Source organism: Thunnus albacares, chromosome 10, assembly GCF_914725855.1.
Source record: "Thunnus albacares chromosome 10, fThuAlb1.1, whole genome shotgun sequence".
NCBI classification, from domain to species: Eukaryota; Metazoa; Chordata; class Actinopteri; order Scombriformes; family Scombridae; genus Thunnus; species Thunnus albacares.
Window position 1 is genome coordinate 19456929 of NC_058115.1, and position 20091 is coordinate 19477019.

At 41.0% G+C, this 20091-nt stretch overlaps 1 protein-coding gene across 5 annotated transcripts in view; it reads right to left on the reverse strand.

Annotated features, from left to right (window-relative positions):
* Nucleotides 1-20091, reverse strand: part of macrod1 (mono-ADP ribosylhydrolase 1) — a 128593-nt gene that overhangs the window by 33142 nt on the left and 75360 nt on the right. For 4 of the 5 annotated variants that reach the window (XM_044363423.1, XM_044363425.1, XM_044363421.1 and 1 more), the window contains one exon: nucleotides 12934-13050. The exons of the other annotated variant lie outside the window; for it this stretch is intronic. In XM_044363423.1, coding sequence (XP_044219358.1) covers nucleotides 12934-13050 — 117 coding nt within the window. The remainder of the gene's footprint in view (nucleotides 1-12933; nucleotides 13051-20091) is intronic. 5 annotated transcript variants of the gene reach the window in all.

Below are 20091 nucleotides of genomic sequence, written 5' to 3' on the forward strand. Positions count from 1 at the left end.
TATACAAGAGGCTATTATGTAGTTTTACTGTCAAAAGAGGGATTCTTGCCCTTCAGTCGTGAAAATGTGGACTATAAGGCCAAAAGTATGTGGACACCCAAACATATGTAACTGATGAATATTTCATACCACAACTATGGCTGTAAATATGCTTCTCCTTTCTTCTCTGAAATTTTCCACAAGATTTTGGGACCTGGCTCCAGGTAATTTCAGCCATAAGAGCGTCAGTGAGATCAGGCACTGATATTGGGTGATACTGTAAGTCCTGGGTTACAGAATGCGTTCTAGTTCATCCCAAAGGTGTTTGATGGGGTTGAGGTCAGGGCTGAGAAAGCTGGGAAAACCATTTCCATTTCTTTTTGAACCTTGTTTTGTGCATGTGGTTATTGTCATGTTGAAACCAGTCTTCAAGTCAGTCATTTTATTTATATAGCCCAATATCACAAATCACAATTTTTCCTGAAGGGGTTTCACAATCTGGTCATGAATACAACATCCACTATCCTTAGACTCTTGATTTGAATAAGGCAAAACTCCCCCCAAAAAACCCTTAAACGGGGAAAAAAATGGAAGAAACTTCAGGAAGAGCAACTGAGGAGGGATTCGTTCTCCAGGACGTACAGACATGCAGTAGATGGAACAGACTAGATAGCAAATACAGTATGAAAGTATGAAAAAGCAGGATGACAAAATTACAGATAGATTGATAACATATATGAAACTGTTGTTACATACTATATATGTCAAACTTCCCAGTTGGAAGAACACAATGGAGCTACCACCTAACCACTGGGAGCAACTGGGGTTCAGAGTCTTGCTCAAGGACACTTCAACATGGGGAAGGAAGAATCAAACCAGCAACCGGCACTAAGATTAATATTGCCCAAAACAGGAAACCAAACCATCAGCGCGTTTACATGCCCTTAGCTGATTTCTTAAACATCATGTAAACAAGAAACCTGCTTATCGTAATTGGAGTAGGGGATTAGAGACATCTGGTGTCCACAGGTAGATTTCTCCTGGGGAAAACGATGATTTCTATAAATCTTTTTACAAGCACGCATGAGCATGACAATAAACTGCGGACAGAAAAAGGACAGCATGGAGCGATGCGTCCTCGGATTTAAAATTATTTCATCCAAAGTAAGACTGAAATTGAAACAAACACGAAGTAGCCTCTGAAAGTCTAAATAAGTTGGTTTCCACCATTAAACACTTGAGTATTAAAAGCTCAGTGCTGTCTGTGTGCTGCGACCCCCCCCCCCCCGAAAAAAATCAGAAATCAGTGTCTTCTATCACTACAGTTAAAATCAGTAAGCAAAGGAGAAATCTGGTTACTGATCTGCAGCATGACCAGGTTACAACAGTGCATGTAAATGTGTTCTCTGATCCCCCGTGTAACCTGGTTCCCTTAGTGAATGTAAATACTGCATAAAAAAATACAGCCATTCTGTATATTGTACATTCATGCAAGGTGATCTCCAGTACCTCCACTGTGAATATATTTTTGCAGTGAAGATCATTTTCACTTTTCTTTAGAGTGCCGTTCTCTATTTGTCAAGGTGACTTCTATTGTGTCTATTTGTCCAGCATTTCACTGCTTTGTGAAGTGAGGATTACATATATCGTAAGGATAATGAAAACTCTGAAAAACTAGAAGGCAAAGGCACCACAAAAACAGAGCTCTATCCTCAGGAAAACGTTGTATTTTGAAAATAAATATAATGTCTCCATGTGTAAATGTGTCAAAGATAGGCGCCTATAGGAAAGTACAGACATTCAACGATTGAATGGAAAAATTGCTGTTTTCACTTACATCTGACAAGAGTTTCTGATTGGCTCAAAGACCTCCAGCAGTTTTTATTCAGAGAAATGGAAGGCACGTCTTTTAAAGGTTTAGTGGATCCACATGGACCAATCAAACTGCACCCATATCAGGAATGTTTTTCAGTTTCTGGATCTCTTTGTTGATTAATGAGGGAGAAACTTAACAGACCGGCTCGTTCATGCTGATTTTGCACATAACAGGAACAAGCATTTTTTCCGACAAGCAGTTTTATGCCGTCTACAGCAGCAAAAAAACAGCAGCTTTCATTGTGGCAGTTGCATACACTGCAAAAATGTGCATGTAATAGCCACATTTTATCATTCCACTCGAGGTTAAATATTTCCAAATTGTCATTACATGAATATGCACGTGTTGAGTGTGTAACACATCCGTTTATGATATGTAGAGAAGAAATTAAAAACTGCCTGCGGATGAACATTAGCGTGCAATATGAATTAATGGCTGTCATTACCCTGGGACTCTGCATTCCAGTGAAGTATTGTGTCTTTGCTTCTGTGGGTCTGAAAAGTCGATCTTCCACAAAGAGGAGGGAGAATCAGGACCTATTGTTAAACAGATGTGAGGCCTTTTGATTTTTTACCCTGAAGACTGTTTCCAAAGGGGTCTGAACAACAAGCTTCGTCGGATTGTAATAAGATATTCTGTGCAATGACTTGATTGCCGCCTGTGATGTCATGTAATCTAGCCGTGCAGTTTTCTCACTGGATGTTAAATTCTTTCTCCTTCTCCTCGCTCCACTTCTCTTGCTTGCAGACTTGTTTAAAGCAACAATTCTTTCGAGCTAATGAAGGAAACACACGGTTTAGCAGAGCTAGTTACACTGTTTATATTGACTTCTTTACTGTATAATACTATAATGTGTAAACTTCTGGTGCTCAAATTGGTATTTACAGTATAAGATTCTTCAAGTCAAACATCATTTCAGAAATCATTTTTACAAATAATACACGCCACAGTAAATTTTCCGTCATCATGCCTTTCCACTTGTTTGTGCACGTAAATTATACCGTATCTCAACATGTGCTATTTTCAGCGATGGACCAAGCAATCAGTGGCCGAATTCACAAAGCATCTTATCTTACCATCAGGAGTCCTCCTAATTGGCACTAAAAGGTCCTAACTGAGAGTTTCCTCTCAAGACTGATTCACAAAGCTGCTGAGAGCAAATTTTAGTAAGAAACTGAAAGAGCTCCCAAGATAAGAGAGGGGGCGGGGGTTGACCTTGTTGCTATGGACAACATCATGTTTCATGAATAAACCTATAACTACTGTGCGTCCACAGTGATTGGAGAGCCTGGTCTGTGTCAGTGGATGTGAAAAGAAACGACAAAAAGACAGAAATGCATATACACATTTATATAATATAATATTATGTTTTATACACTGTGTTCCAGATTTCATACAAAATATCGACATGTCAAGTAGATCATATCTGGCATCAAACGCCATCTGCATGTTCACATTGTGATATTTCCTTACAGTTAAATGAGCAAATCTTCATCCTTTGATGAGTTAATTCTATATATCATATTCATTGGGTAATCCAGTGATCGCCACGACATCTGCTTTGTTTATTTATTGCAAGCAGTGATTATTTAAAGTACGTTTAAAGTAATGTCAAACCAATCGGGGTCTTAAGAGCGCACTGACTAATTCTGACAGATGGCTGAGATACTCCAGGTTAATCAGCCCTGCAAACTGCGTTTATCCAGAGACCCAGTAGTGGAGAGTTGTGCAAACTGTCATCTCTGCTGATTGGATAAATATTAACTCAACTGCTGTCTAAATATGTTTTTAAAAATTTGTTATTGTTGTATTTTACCAAAAAGCTTATGTGATGAGGCTCATGACAGCTGATTGTGAGCAGGACTTAGTGACTTAGGAGCTACTTTTAGTGCCAAAATGTTTCCTGAATTCATCTACTCTAGACCAAAAGCTCCATCCTAAAGTTAGGACTGATATACTTCTTTTTTTTCAGCCAGTTAGGAGCGACTTTTAGTTTTGGGGTGTTTTGTGAATACTGCCCCTGATCCTTTACTTGAGTAAAGGCAGTAATACCACAGTGTAAAATACACTGTTACAGGTAAAAATCTCAAAGTCGTACATACATTAAGTAAAGGTGCTTAAGATGTAATATCATTAAATGTATTTAACAAGTTTCAAAAGAAATTAAAGTACTCATTATGGAGGCATAATGGCTCCTGTCAAGAGGTATAATTTTATATATTACAGCATTGGATTATTATGACTCATGCAATAATGTGTAAGCAGTATTTTAATGGCGTAGCTGGTTGAGGTAGAGCTAATTTGACCAGCTTTATCTACAGTTAGGTAGATTTATGTAAAGCAATACATCTTATTATTTTAATATAACATCTTACTCTGTAAAATAAATACAGCTGTCAGATAAATGCAGTGGAATAAAAAGTGCAATATTTCTCTCTGAAAAATTTAGTGGGTCAGAACTTGAAGTACAAAGTAGCAGGAAATGGAAATACTAAAAGTAAAGTACAAATATCTCAAATGATACTAAAGTACATTACTTGATTAAATGTACTTTGTTATCAACCCATGAAGATCTACCTAAACTTTTACTTCTCTAAAGACAACCTGATTAAACTCTTAAATATAAAACATTGTTCACAATAAAATATGATTGAAAATAAAGTGAACAGTGTGCAGAAGCTTCTTCCTCTCAGTTTTTTTTTAAACTTTTTTGACAAGTTCCTCATCTAAAACTCTCTGCACAATGTTTTTTTGGCTGAACCAGCCACGGACCAGCCCTATGACCACGGCTGTCCGTGAGTGAGTGAGTAAGTGAGTGATGAAGTTACACGATTGGTCAGCCAGCCAAGTGTTGGAGTTTCCCCATTGGCTGTTGCTCTTTCAAAACGAATCTGTGCGAGATGATGGAAATGGAGGACAGCAGCACGATGTAAAGTGACTGCTTCCTGCTCCGAGGTCTGACACTTTCTGCTCTGGTGTTAAATGCAGTGAAGTCAGCTAAACTCCTGTGTAAACAGACACGTACCAGCGTCTCTACCATCTCCTCCTCTGCCGTCCAGTGTGATCGACTCTGGGGCTGACAGTGCTGTCAACAGCCAGCAGGAGAGGCGCTCCACAGTGTGTGTGGATTTTATAACTTAACTAATACCAGGACGCAAACTTTTTATTTCTCTGACATTTTCACATCACAAATAATGAACAACAGCATTAAAACACAAGTCTTGCAGGTAAAACATGCAACTCATGTAGCTGTTACATCATTTAAGTGTGCGGCAGCTTCTCTGCGGGTGCGCTTGATTTTACTGTAACTGCAGTAACCAGGCGGAGATAAACCTCCTCAATTTGCACCCAAAATGCTGTCAAAACTTTCTTTACAATTTCCACCGCAGCCTCCATGATCATCGATCAGAAAAGAGGCAGAAAAAAGGCAGATAGAGGCATGAGGGAGAACACACAGTTAAAGCACCCTTAATAACAACCACTCTGACAAAACACTCAATACAGAGTGAAAAACGAGAGACATCCACAGAGTGAAACAGATGAAAGAGTAGGGGGAGATAACAGATAGGTAATTAGAATAGTTATAATTAAAATGAGTTCTCTTTCAAATCAAACATCCCAAGATATGAGTGGTATTGTATGGTATTGTTCCTGCAACTGCATTTAAAACCTTTTTTCCTTTTACTCAAACGTAGTTTAACCATGTGATATGCTACCTCAATACATTTTAACAACAAATATTACTGGGACCACTACAGAAAATTGAAGATGAACATTTAATATACAGGAATTCACATTATAGACACTACCACTGACTATCCCTTTAACAAACTGGCCACAATTTCACACAGTGACCATACACGGTCCAGCCTTGTACGAGGTTTTGACCTGATTTTGTTTTAATATCAGACGTCCCTCCCTCACGCAGCATTCCTCCTAACTAACTGCTAATTCCCTCTGTGGTAATATCCTGAGAGCAGTTCCCATCAGGTCGATTATAAAAAGATGCAAAAATGCTTCTCTCATCGACGTGTAAAAACACAAGTCAGTCTGACCTAATTATGACACAAGAGTGTTTCTAACACTTTTATGAAACACACTGCTACACTTGTTTTATTAAAGCCCCCATCAGAAGAAAATAGTACAAAACACTGCATCATCGTCTAGCAAAAACAATAATGAACAGGCTGAAAAAACATAATGGAAGAAAACAAAGTCAAGGTAAAAATAACTACGCAGACACGGAAGGCAAACAGCCAAATAACACAGGAGGGGAAAAGCAAAGTAAAATTGTTCTTAAGTGCGGCTCAAACTATATTCATCACACACCTGATTTGCCTTGCATATTTATGTGTACGTGTGTGTGTGTGTGTGTGTGTGTGTGTGTGTGTGTGTGTCTGCCTGTTCTCTCTCATAAGTGGGCGTCACACTGGCATGAGCCTTAAGAGGACTTGACTGAGTGCCATCCGGTGACAGCCGCCCCTGCTTCTCCTTTGTCTGCCATTTCAGCTTTTTTTCCTGCTTATTGTCATTACCCTTCTTTTTGGCTCTGTCCTCCCTCCCTCCCTTCCCCAGTGGCCTCTCACCATTCTTACCTGGGAGGCCACGAGTCGCTGCTCCTGCTTTTCATACTCAACGGCCATCCATCCGTCCATCCTCTCCCCTCCCCTTTTTGTCTCTCCTCTCTTCTTCTCATACCTCCATCTGTCCCTCGCCTTTCTTCATCTGCCTTTAAAGCAGGAGGCAGGAAAAAGGCTAGCTGGTCCTTTGTGCACTCGGCCTCAGTTTGTGCTCAGCCAAGCGCACACAGCTCTTAAATCCAGGCCCGGGCCTTGGCACAAAAGGAAGGCTCAGGTCTTGGAAGGCGCCTTTAGCTCTCCCTATCTCTTTCCACCTTTCTCTGAAAGAGACAGAGGGGCAGTTATTCTAAACAGGAGGACAAGAGTAGATGGGAAAAGAGGGGGGGGACAAGATGCCGATGCTAAAAGGAGCGGACATAATTCTCTTCATCAGAGAGCAGCAGCAGCAGCAAAGACATTCTCCACTCCCTCTCACTCCTGCTCTCCAACTCTCTTTCCCTTAGACAAGCAACACTGGAGCCTTTTTTTTTTTTTGATCCCTTTTTTCTCCTTCAAGGCGAATGAATTAACTGAATGAATTAACACCAGGGCTGCTGCTGTGATCATCATCATCATCACGCTCCTCCTCATCAGCAGCAGCAGCTTTGACGAAGCTTTTTAACACCTAGAAGGATCGCACTGCTGACGCCGAGGCAGGAAGAAGCAAAGATGTCGACAACCTTGTCAAAAAAAGAAAAAAAGGAAGGAAAAAAAAAAACTCCCCCAACTAGCGAGGTATCACAGTCTGAGTGCTACAGTCTTTAGCCCAGAGCCTTGTCAAGTCTCTTGGCACTACTGAAGAAACCTTACTGCTGATGATGATAGGAACAGAGAGGGAAGAGGTGAGATGGGAGGGGAAGGGGGGGGGGACTGGGTCTGGTAGGATGGAAGCAAGATATATGGGAGAGAGACGAAGGAGGAGGAGGAGGGGGGACCAAATGTAGGAGTGAGGAGAAGAAAAAAGAGAAGAGGTAGAAAGGTGATGAAGTGGAAGAGAGGAACACAAGGAAACAAGGTGTTTAAGTTGTTGATCGCGACAGGCAGAAACACCACATCTTCAAAGAACGAGAAGACGAGAGAGAGCGACAGGGTGACATGCGAAGCAGAGAGAGATGGAGGTCTTGGAGGAGAGGAAGAGGGGGAGTCCGCGAGAGCTGCAGTGAGGATTTTAATTAGCGGTAATTGGCCACCGAGGGAACAGAAACTGGGAGATGGGAGTAAGGGAGGGAAGAGAGGGGAGCATAACAGCCAATTTTTGACAGAGTGATATCTCTCTTGCTTTGTACCTCTCTATTTCCCCCAGCACTTTTTCTATCTGGGCCTTTCCAGCTCCATCTTGTTTTCTCTCCATCTTTTTTCTACCTCCAACTGTGGTACTCCAACTTTACTATATGTTATATGTATCCTTCACTCTGCATCTATTTCCCCCTGAATACAGAAGGTTTCAAATACAATGTACAGTATTTGTCATATGAGATGAAATAAAGCATTGTGTACAATTATGCTGGAGAGTTTTTTTCCTGAGTTGTTGCAAGATTTTTTAGGGCTAACATCTAGAGAAAGATGGGTTAGGGTTAAAGTTAGCAGAAAATGAACCTGTATGAGACAATTGATTTATTTTACGGGTCTGTAATTTCCTAGTTATTTGCTGTGAAGTTTCTTGGAAGGAATTAAATTGGTAGTAATATCTTAGGGAAAACAGGAATGTCCTTGAAAAAAAGCACAATTTAAACTCAACTAAATATGAATTAAATAATTAATCTTAAATAATTAAGATTTCCATATTTGCTGAATTGTACATTTCTTACCTGTAAACAAATGTGACATTTTTGCATGTTCAGCCTTAAAACGGACAGTTTTACTGTTCACTCATCTTAGTTTTGTCTACCAAATAAATTTGACTCACTCAGGAGTTTCAACCTGTATGACCATCTGAATGCTTGTGTTTGTTGCTTCGTTGGACTTATTTTTGGTGATGTTGCTGCATTTCTTTTTCTTTTTTTGCCAACAAAGCTGCCAAAGCTCCAACTGCCAAACAAATATGGGATATCTGTATCACATTCATGGGAAACTGTGAATGGTTATATATCAGTTTACCAGCAAACTAAGACTTGTGTCTGCACCGACGTCACCAAAGCAGGTGCTTTCACTTGATGAGGATACTGATTATGGCTGTGACCTCACGCTGTCTCTCGTTTTCTTTAGTCCTGCCCTCCGGCACCTTCGCTCCCCGGTGTGTCACAATGTTGTATCTTAGTGTTTTCGGCAGGGGAGCGAGGGGCTGGCTGGGGAACAGGTTAGATGGGTTACAGCTGTGTGTATCGGTACACAGGTGAGCTCTGAGCCGCTGGGTCGTCTGGACGACACATTTTGCCAACGCTCCCTTGTTGGGCAACGACAAGAAAACACACACAAGCACACACCTACACATGTATCTTACAATATGCCTCTGGCTTGCAAGTGAGCAACGCACTGATCTTCTGCTCACAAACAGACACTCCTAATCAAACCCTCATTACAGCGGCTCACATGCCCCAAAGTTGACAGATTGCTGATTTAACCTGCCTTCAAGTTTTGCTTAATATGTGAGTTTAAGCGAGGCCTGCTTGAAATTTTCCAGCTGTCATTTGTCAACATCCCCAAATTGCATGCGACTCTTGCTAAACAGCAGCAGCAGTGTGCCATGCACTCCGGGTGTTGCTAGGTTACGGTACTGGGATGCTGCCGGCTAAGTGGCTGTGGGATCATCGACGGACACTCTGCATTGAGGGCTGACAGCAGGTCCTCTGGACCATTTGGCAACTTGTGAGTCAGACACTCACTTGAAATCCCACATCTGGTGGCAAGCCCATACAAATCAAGATCAAAGTGTTGGCTTAGATTGGACCTGTCTCTCAACATCTCTGCTTCTCTCCTATCGAGTTTCATTTTTATGTCTCGCTCTTTTCCTTTGCACCGCTCTGTCTTCACATAGTCTTCTGCCCGCTTTGTTATCTCTCCTTTGCTTTCCCTCTGTTGTTGCTGTCTCACCTCCCTCTCCCTCCTGCTGAGAGGTAATCAAGCCCTGTTGTGAGTGTTTAAGCATTGAAGCAGACGCATGTTGAATTATTCTTGGGACTTAATATCTTGTCTGGGAGGAGAGTGCCAGTCTCCATACCTCATGCTGGGCAACGGCCACGCACACATAAGTGCGAGGCAGAGAGGCTTGCATACACGCCCACACACAGTTAATCTGTCAGTCAGTCAGAAACATAGTCAGTCACACAGGTCTCATGCTGACAGATAGTTATAGGTAAGACAGTGATAGGACCTGACAGGCAAACCCACTCTGTGCACACTGATATACTGCACTTAATGCTACACAGAGACAAGTATGCATGTACACAATACTGTAGGTGCAAACAGAAATACACATGCACGCAATTACTAAAAATACGCACACATAAGGACACACAGCGACACGCAGCAGCATCCACTCACCCACACCCACACACACACACACACATTACAGCTAGCATCCTCAAAGTTAAACAAGTGAACCAACAAAGGAGAACAGACAATGTAAGAACTCATCTCCTCATAATTCCCTCCTGTCTTCAGCTCCCCTCACATCCGTCCCCTCCTCCATGCTGCTTCGTTTTATTCTCATTTTATGTATTTTTTCCCACTCCCTCCTTATCTATCTCTTCTACTCCTGCTCTCCATTCTGCCTTGAGCTCGCCTTTATCATCGCTTCTCTCTCCTTTTTTCTCCTTCTCCTTCCACTGTGAATTTAAACTCTCTGTGGAAGCTGATATCACACAAGCTCAGTCTTCCTTTAATCACTCTCTCTCTCACACACACACACACACACACTGACACACACACGCACACACACCTGGGTGGTCATTTTTTAAATGTACAAAGCTTGGCTTGTGCATTATTGCGATGCCTATTAGTGTCATGCTGTGTGCGTGCCGTTACAGTGGCGGGCGATGTCATGATTAGCTCCTGACAACGGATCACATTCGAAATGAAGGGGGAGTGTCATGTAGTGGCATGGGAACACTTGGAACCATGTGACACGTGACAAACGGTACAAAACAAGTAATCTTATGTGTTATGATGGATAATCCATGTTAAGAAGAATTCAGTATAATCTTTCTGACGATGAAAAACTGTGATCATTATTGCAGCACAAGTAGAGCTGAAACAATTGTTTGATTAGTTGATCAACACTTGCTTCTGAAATGAGAGAATCTGCTGCTTTCCTGTATTTTATACTCTTTTCAGTTATTTATTCAAACTATTTTGTACGACGTGCCGTCTAACCTCGTCTGAAGGCAGAGGTGTTTATAGATGTTCCCAACAGCCTCATTCGATGGCGGTGTGAAAAGTCTGCTGTCATAGAGATGAGCAAGATGCGATACCTGTTTAAATATGGACATAATGGTGGCAAATATTTGACAGTCTCTCCTTTCTCTGCATTCACAGTGTTGCACTCTTTTGAATATGTGAAACGTGATGGAAGTAGAAGAAGAATGAAAAAGAGAGCTTGAGAGTGAAGTTCACATCCTGCCTACTTGCTCACCTCTGAAGACTTCACCAATCACTGCAGGAAGTGGGTGCGCTTGTTTTTGGAAAGTTACTAAACTTGTTAGATGCACCTTCCAAGTGGAGGGGTGTGAGAGGAGGGGTTTCAGCGGCTGTTTGACAATCTGACGAGCACTTCGGATGAAGCATGCTGACACCTTTACTTTGAATGGATTGTTGGTCAGATAAAATAAAGACACCCGGGGATGTAAGAAATCGTGACAGGCATTTTCAATTCACTATTTTTTTTATATTGTATGGAGTAAACAGTAAATCTATTTATAGAAAAGTACTTTTTCCTTGAATTCACTATTGACAAAGTTTCTGTAGATGCTGTTAGCTAACTCATCAGTTCTTTTACAGTAAATAAACCAAAACATTTCAAAATGTGAAAGCACTATTGTGAGTCAGTATTTTAGTCTGCTGTAAAGACTTTTAAAAATGGAGAAAAATATCTGTTACTGCATGAGTGATGACCTAAAGACTGCATTTTTAATTCTGTTTTGTTTCAGAGTTACATAATTGACTCAAAATTAAAATCCTAGTCATGAGTTTTGACCTTTCAGAAAAACAAAATGTGGTTGCAGCTGCTGAACTCTTCTTGTTAAAGTCGACATTGATGCTCCCCACAGTCACATGTTGTCCTTTGGACGTCAGGAATATTGGAGGAGATTTTTTTTTTTTGAGCTGAAAAAACACCTAGAAAACCCTTTTCTGTCATGTTGAATCTTCAGTTTCGTCGCATTATACATGCTGCAATGGAGTGCCGCTAAATAATTGAGAGCCATTTACTTTGCTATAAATGGAAGGCGTAAGTGACATTATTACAATATGGACACCTAGATGATTTTCTGCTGGGTGTTGAGTTTGAGTCTTTATACCAAAAGACAGATGTCAGATTAAGTTCATTACATGATTTCTGTGAAGAAGAAATGGTTCCTGGTACATATTTGAACAGGACTTTATCATTAATCAGTAAATCTTTTTATTAAGGGTGTAACGGAACGTAGTTGATCCATGATGTGTAACGGATCACCCCCCACGGTTCAGCACATATGTGAACCGCAGATTAATCGCAAAATTGAATGTCTCATTGTAGACAAAGTAAAAAAAACACTGCTGTAAATACAAGTCATGGACAGACACTGTTAACATGGTTTTTGAAGAGTGACTACCAAACCAGCATCTAACAGGTCCAAAGTGACATTTTCAGTTATGTCAACATGCTGTTTAATGTGCTGCAGCTGAGTAGCTAATTAGCTATCTAGCTGCTAACTGATGTTAGTGGTGCACATTTCCCCGATGAATGTTTGTTTGTTCAACAAGCTGAGCTGCAGGACAAGACGTGTGTTCATGTTTGTAAGTCATCATCAAGTTTTGATGATGATGACACAGGCTGTTGTGTCGTTCACTACCATGTTTAAAGGAAGAAGGCATCATGCCTCATATTGCACGTCAATTTAATAATTGAATATTGAATATTTTATATATTTAAACACTTTATTTAAACATTGGACATGAACAAAAATTCCTTGCTTTAAGTGTTTTACAGAATAATGGAGAGCAAAGTTATATTTGTCTTTATATATATATTTTTTGTATTTATATATTTTTTTTTGTTTTGCTGATCAGAAAAATGATCTGATCTGTGACTGAAAACCGTGACACGACATGAGTTTTGTGATCAGTTGCACCCCTAATTTTTATTCATAAAGCTGTTTGACCTTTATTCATCTTGGGGAAACTCCTCTGTGCAGCTTGCTCTTTTTGCATCACTGTCACACTTTCCCACACATTCACACCTGGAGGCTGTCCAGTACAACTGCACTGAGCGGCTTCTCTCGAGCAGCTGAAAGATACACAAACACTCGCACACTTTGTACTCACACTTCGCTGGGAGGCCGTAGCCGCAGGTGATCTTTGCCTCTCCGGTCTCACAGCCGTGGAGGGAGGCACACTCCTTTTTTAGCAAGGGACCTGCAGCACGGTGGATCGCTCCGTCCACTGGAGAGGAGAGGACAGGAGATTCAGAGAGTTGGCCTACTTATGTGAATCCCCTACTTACAGGGAGTCTGAATGTTGTTTGAAGTCCAGCAGACACATTTACCGCTCTGTAGCAGGTGTCAAAGCTTAGTGCTGCAAGGACCTGGATAATGTCGGCATTAGTGGTGAACGGTTGAATTTCCTGTCTTCTGCAGGTCTAACTTTTCACCTCAAATCCTCCTTTTTTACTTTAATAAGTCAGAGCATCTGTCTCTCTGTGTGTCAGTCTTTTTAATGGATTTTAGGGCTACTGCCTTAGTTAATTACTCGATTAAATGTGTTATTAAGGACTCAGCTGACTTTGACTTTTTGGTCAATTAGTCTTTATTAATGACATTTTCATAAATCTACATAATACTCAGAACTGTGTATCTGTCTTTGATCCACACCACATCTAAAGACCATGACTGTGTTCATTTCCAGGAGGGCAATGATGCAGGAAAAGCAATTTTACAGCTGTGGCAATTACTGTTTCAGTCAGAATCCTTGCACCCCTTGCAGTTAGACTCATTTCCTCAAAGTTAATATTTAAACAATCTTAATCTCAACAGATTTATTATCACAATTCTCTGCATTATGGACCCTTTAAAGCAGCAATTCAAATTTAATCAAATCATGTTTGAAAACAAATTTTAATCCTACAATTGCTAAGGCAACAATAAAAAAACAAATAAAAATACCTGTGATGAACAGTTCTACAAGGCCAGTATACTTTGTTTTTCCTTCTTCACAAAACATAATATTTTCACATACAGTATGTGATGTACATACATACAACTAATGTATGAAAGTTTATAATTTATCATGACAACTCGAAAGAGAATTGGACCAAGAACTGAAGAAAAACACCCACCTACTCTAGCTCAAAGCTAGCTCACAGCTAAATATCACAGGAAGGAGGGGAAAGGCGCACATTTTTTGACTCAAATACAATCTGTTTACTTTAAATTCTATGGATCAACATTTCAGTAAATGTGTAGAAGAAGGCAAAACATAGATTTACTATAAAAAGATTTTTTTAGTTATTAATGTGGGATTTCCCTCTCTTTTCTTTTACATTTCAACTAATCATCAGGTTAGTAAACCAATCAGTGTAGAAACAGACGTGCCACTTTGTGTTAAGCAGTGTTATAGGCAGATAGATTTGCTGTGATTTGTGGCTCATGGTCTGGGCGTACGGTGGTCAGCTACAGGGACAAAGTTACAGAACCGTTACACGCTAAAGACCATATATATTCAAATATTATTGCTCAGAATGCAGCCACGTCTCCAAGAAATGATGTTTCTATGCCTCGAATTTGAAACAACAAATACATTTTCTACTAAATATAATGCCAAGTCACAAAATGTATCTGATCGTGTCTGAAAATTGTTCACTGACCATGTATTTAATTTGTTCTCCCTTTAATATCAGCTCTTGCAATACAATAAACTTTTTTATGGTTATGTGTAGGCACTCACAGCACTCGGTTAAAGTTAGGGGAAGATTGTCCTCTTGGTTTAACACTGAAAAATTAATCATTTTCTAATCTTAACAAAAGTACTTTAACTGCCTAAACCTAACCTCAACTATTTGTGACAGATACTGCACCTGATTCAAGACTCTGCTTTTGTTTTTAAAGAATACTGGTGTATAATGTAGGAGCCTGGTGTAAACAATTAATAATTAACCCAGAATAAAACACATCTGTCAGGAATACGTTTGTCACAGCGCTGTGAGACTTGTCAGCACTTGGTGAAAATAGTTCTGTAACACCCATCCATATGTCACAGCTCAGCGTGTTGGCCTGTGGGTCTTATCTCTGACTGACTGTACACAGACCAGCTGTTACAGCGGTGTGTTTCGCCAAACTGAGTGGCTCCAGGCAGGTGTCTGCTGTTATCTGAACGTTATTGTGTTAAGTTGGCATATTGCATGCAGTGCTGAGCTGTAGTGTGCCGTGTCATGCTGTGCCACGATGAACTGGGCCGCACTGTGAGCTAAGCGCAAGTGTGAGGGTGTGAAAGGAGAGCTCTGAACATTGGCTACCTCCTCAGGGTGCACAGAAACAAGCTCAGATACCGTGCTCACGCTGTGTGTGTGTGTGTGTGTATGTGTGTGTCTGTGTGTGCGGGAAATGTTGCTGGTGTGTGTATATCCTCGTCAAAGCAAAATGTGCAACTGTGCACAGATGTATTAATGTGTGTATCTGTGTGCATGTGGTGTGTGTGAAGAGTCCTTGAGGTGACACACGCGCTGCACGCACCAACTTTGAAGCAGCCCAGCTCTGAAATAGAGAACAAGTGTGATAAGATGGAGAGATGGAAAAGAGGAGGGAGGGAGGGGAATAAGGGAGAGCAGCAGATGTAAAAATAGTCTGGAGGGAGATAAGGAAACAGGCAAGAAACACAGAATCAAACGAAAAAGAAATGGAAATTGAACTGAAACGTAAACCAACAATATGTTTTCTGTTGTTTCATGCCTCATGTTTGACAGATATATAAATCTCTGCGTGTGCTTGTGGGTGTGTTTGTTTGTATAATGGTGCAAAATGCCTTTTCCCCTAGTCTTTATGAGTGGACTGAATTAGCCTTGAGCTACAGCAATGCTTTCTGACCTGACTGCTGCTCTGCTAAATGAGGCCCACACATATACAACCATATTGTAATGTATTGGTTACAAATACAGCTGAAAAACATACACAATGAAACTTGCAGATACACAACAGCAGATATGTACATGTGCACATACAGCTAAACACCAAGATTAGCTGAGACATGTCCTTGCGTAGGAAAGCTGCTCGGAAGACAGTGACATTTAACCACTCATCTCTGCATGTTACTATAAACCTTAAAAACCTGCTTATGTTGTTTGTGCAGCTTGATGCATCCATCCGTTGGGATTCATGTTTCTCACTCTACTATAACTGTATACCTAAAATCTTTGCGTAAGTAATTTTGGGCTAACCATCTAACCAAAATGATGTCTGCTTTTGTCGCCGCTGTGCCAACGCTTCATCGAGATACACTGAGACATTACTTCAGTGTCCCTTCATGATGTTTCAAATTTCAGATTGGTGAACAACTCAGAAAAGCGGCCAACACATCTGCCCTTTTAGCTGCGCCACATTCCCTTTCATACGAATTGTGCTTTGTGCATTCAGCTGAAGAAGACTTTGATGTTGTCATGTTTAAGTTAGTCAGTTCCTCGCCAAATGGAGATGAGAAGAGAAGAGACAGAATAAACTAGCCTCTGATATTGTCTCTCTCTTCCTCTCTCTCTCTCTCTCTCTCTCAACCTGGTGAGCAGGTTTAATAAATATCCATACACCTATTAAGTCTCTGTTACTGCCACCTTTCTAATGCAGAGAGCTGTCCCTCCAACTACATTCACTGAAGACAGCCCGTGTTAGCTTTCTTTCAGACTGTGGTAACTTCTGACTCAGTGGGAGCCGGTGTAATGGCCCAGCATGAACACCACACGCTACTGAGTAGATTCAGACACTGTTCTGGCACTTCAATGCGGTCAGAAATATGAAATTCATGAGCAGGAGGGAGTGCAAATGAAAGATGCTTTTGAAGTAAAGCTCTACCAGCAGTACCTCTTCGGTGCCCGTCTACTGTATATGCAGGTGTATTAATGTTCAACGATAGCAGGAGACTGAAAGCATCAATATTAGCAATTACTTCCACAGAACAATCTGGTCATACTGCAAAGGGTGAAATGACTGAATTAAAATCAAATTTTCCTCATTAAATATTAAACTTTTTGGAACTCATAAAAAGACCAAATATAGTTGAGTTGCTCTGCATGAATTTCTGACATGTTCCACATGGCTCTCTGTACCACAGTTTTGTATTGTGGATAAAGATATCTTATTCTAGCCTCTTTATGGGTGATTTTTAGTCATGCTAACAGTGTGGCTTTAGGGATGATGTCAGTCTTTGTACAGACATTCATGGTTCCCAGACAATAAATCCTAAAGACTTTGGTGATCCCCTGATTTTTCCTCTAGCACCACCAGCAGGTTGACATTTTCGGCTTTTAGTGAAATTAATTGACAATTATTGGATGGATTACCATGAAATTCGTTACAGATATCCATATTTCCCAGAGGATGAATCCTACCAACTTCAGTGATACCCTGTCTTCTCCTGTAGCGCCACCAGCAGGTCAAATCTTTCACTTATCTTGTGAAATGTGTCAACATTTACAGTGCTAGATGGACTGGCACAAAACTTTGTACAGACATTCAAGGTTCCCAGACGATGTATCTGTGACTTCTCCTTGAGCACTGTCATCAAGTCAAAATTTAAATTTGTCCAATACTTTGATTTATGACTTAATACCTGCAAGACTAATGCCGACAGCCTCAGGCAGCGTTAAAACCGACATTGAAAGAAAAACAGCCTTCTCATTTATTTGAATGGGGGCAGTGCCCCCGCAGAAGGCTTGGCAAAAGGCTGTAGCAGTTGTCCGACAAAAAAGTTGAACCAGGCTGAACTTTTGCTTCAGTACACAATACAAAATAATCAGGCAATGTGTGTACTTTGTAACATGAATGCCATATTCGCCTGTTTATCTCACAATCATTGCAACAAAAGATAAAATAGTTGTCGCTGTGATAACTTTCCAGAGTTGTAAAATCCTCTCAGTGAGTATTACAAACCTGTGCAGTGTTTTGGCGTCTGATAAGCCTTTAAATGCATTAATCTGTAGCCCCAACTCTACTTCCTGGATTGTATTTCATTGGTACCTCAAACAACATGCCCCCACCCCTGCAGCCTCTTGTATTGTTTTTATGAAGGGCTGTTTTCAGGCTTAATGCAGCCTTAGCTGCACTTTGTGTTGAGTAGTTAGCAAATGTTAAAAACTGTAGACTCTTAAACTGTGTCCAAAATCACTCACTGCTATCACATAGTGCACTTTATTTACTTTACAGTATTTGAGTCCCCATACTCTGAGTGTATAAATTTAGCCACCATACAGTATCCTAAAAAAATGTCCAAAGTCTTAATTTACTCACTAATTTTCTCACTACAGAGAAAACCATTGAATGTTCATTGTATTGGGAGTAGTGAATGAGTGAACAAGAGAGTGATTTCGGACACTGCCATTGTCTCATTTCTGTGATGTTCCACCAGAATGGGTGTTTGTCATGTGTGGACAGTGTCTCTGATGTGCTTTTCACTTGTATTTTTAATTAGTTTTTTAATGTGTATGCTTCTTTTTCTGTGCCCTCGTTGCAAATCAATTTCCCTTTGGAGATAATAAAGTCAAATTCATATTGGCTGAATGTACTGTACCATGTATCGGGTATTGATATATCCTTCATTTAGACAGTGGAGATAAGGGAAGCCCTAACCAAATTAGCATCACCACAGTGTCAAAGGATACATGTTGTCCATACTCCACTGACTCCGTCGCATGCAAATTGGGTAACTGAACTACTCAACAATCAGCCATAATTGGCTACACCTAATGCCACCAACAGACATCAACAGATTATAATGAATTAGTCATGAATTTAATTTATATTACTAGACACCAAAAAAAAATCTTTTAGGAAGTGTCAAACTTATTTCCATATTAAAAAACAGCATTCATTATTTAGCCTTCATTACCATACAAAATATCACATCACACAACGTTTTTTGCTACTGAAGCTTGGTCCTCTGGGGAATGAGAGATGGGACGGAGATATAAAAAAAAAAACAGAATGGAAAGATGGAGAGACACACACAGACAGAGAGGAGATGGGGAATTGAAGCGCACAGTTGGACAAAGAGAAATGGGTTCGGATGGAAAGGGATCAAGTGCAGGTGAAGAGAACGAGGGAGGCTAAAAACAAAAAGGGAAGAGATGAATGTTAAGCGGGTATTTTAAAGAGAGAAAGGATAAAAGGATGCAATGGATGGATGGATGCAGGGAGGGGGTAGAAATGAGTGTTTTGGCTTCTTCAGACCAGTGACCGGCCAGCTAAGCAGGCGGCAGACCAGTTTAGGTGTTATCGCGTCTCTCTCACAGGCTCTGTATTGACTGACTCTGGGGGAGAGAGGGAGGGAGGGAGCCAGAGAAGTAGTAGGACTGGGAAGTGATAATTGGCGATATGCTTACCTGGCGAGGAGCCTGCAACCCCCAGTAGGGCACACAAACACACAGACACACACACACCTGCCTGCAATGTTATACACCAGGACAAATGCCCAACACCCACCCTTACAAACACACACACGCACACACAGGTAGATTGACATTAGAGTAAAACCAATCCCGAGGTCTCTCCTATGGAATACTAATATGGCTGCCCTTGCCAGCTGACCTCTTATAGGCCAAACAGACTGTCCGTCAAACTAATGGGGCGGAACGCTGGCATATTGCTTTCCCACAATCCCTCAGCAGAGCCAGGACACTCATTTACTTCAGTCAGCTTGTTGCCAAGGCAACATTTAGGATGGGTCTGGTGGTGGATGCATGCACGCACATCCACACTGCCTCACATGCAGTTGTATATAGGCACTTGTATACACACAAACTTAAAACACGCACACACAAGCATGCAGCAACCTGTTAAATGCTACTAGTATGAACTTATCCACCACACACACACACACACACACACACACACACACACACACACACACACACACACACACACACACACGAACATGGCTGTTGCTAACAGGCGAATTTATGTATGCAGCAGAGACACCGACAGCACAGTCTGTATGTGGAAGGTACACTAAGTGCTCTTTGCCTCTCATCTCATCTCCACGCCCCAAAACCAATCTTCTGCTCTCTCCCTTCATTCACAATACATGCTCTCTTGTTCATTTGTTCCGAAAGGCAAGCAGACAAGCCTATCCTCCGCCTGCATTTCTCTCCACATCCAGACAAAAAAGAAAGCGGAGAGGGCTGCAGACAACGAGGGACCCGAGCCGAGAGACTTCCAGCGCTGGGCATCAAACCCCTTCCCCGGTCTGGAGGATTGATTATAGATGTCAGAACACACAAACTCAGAC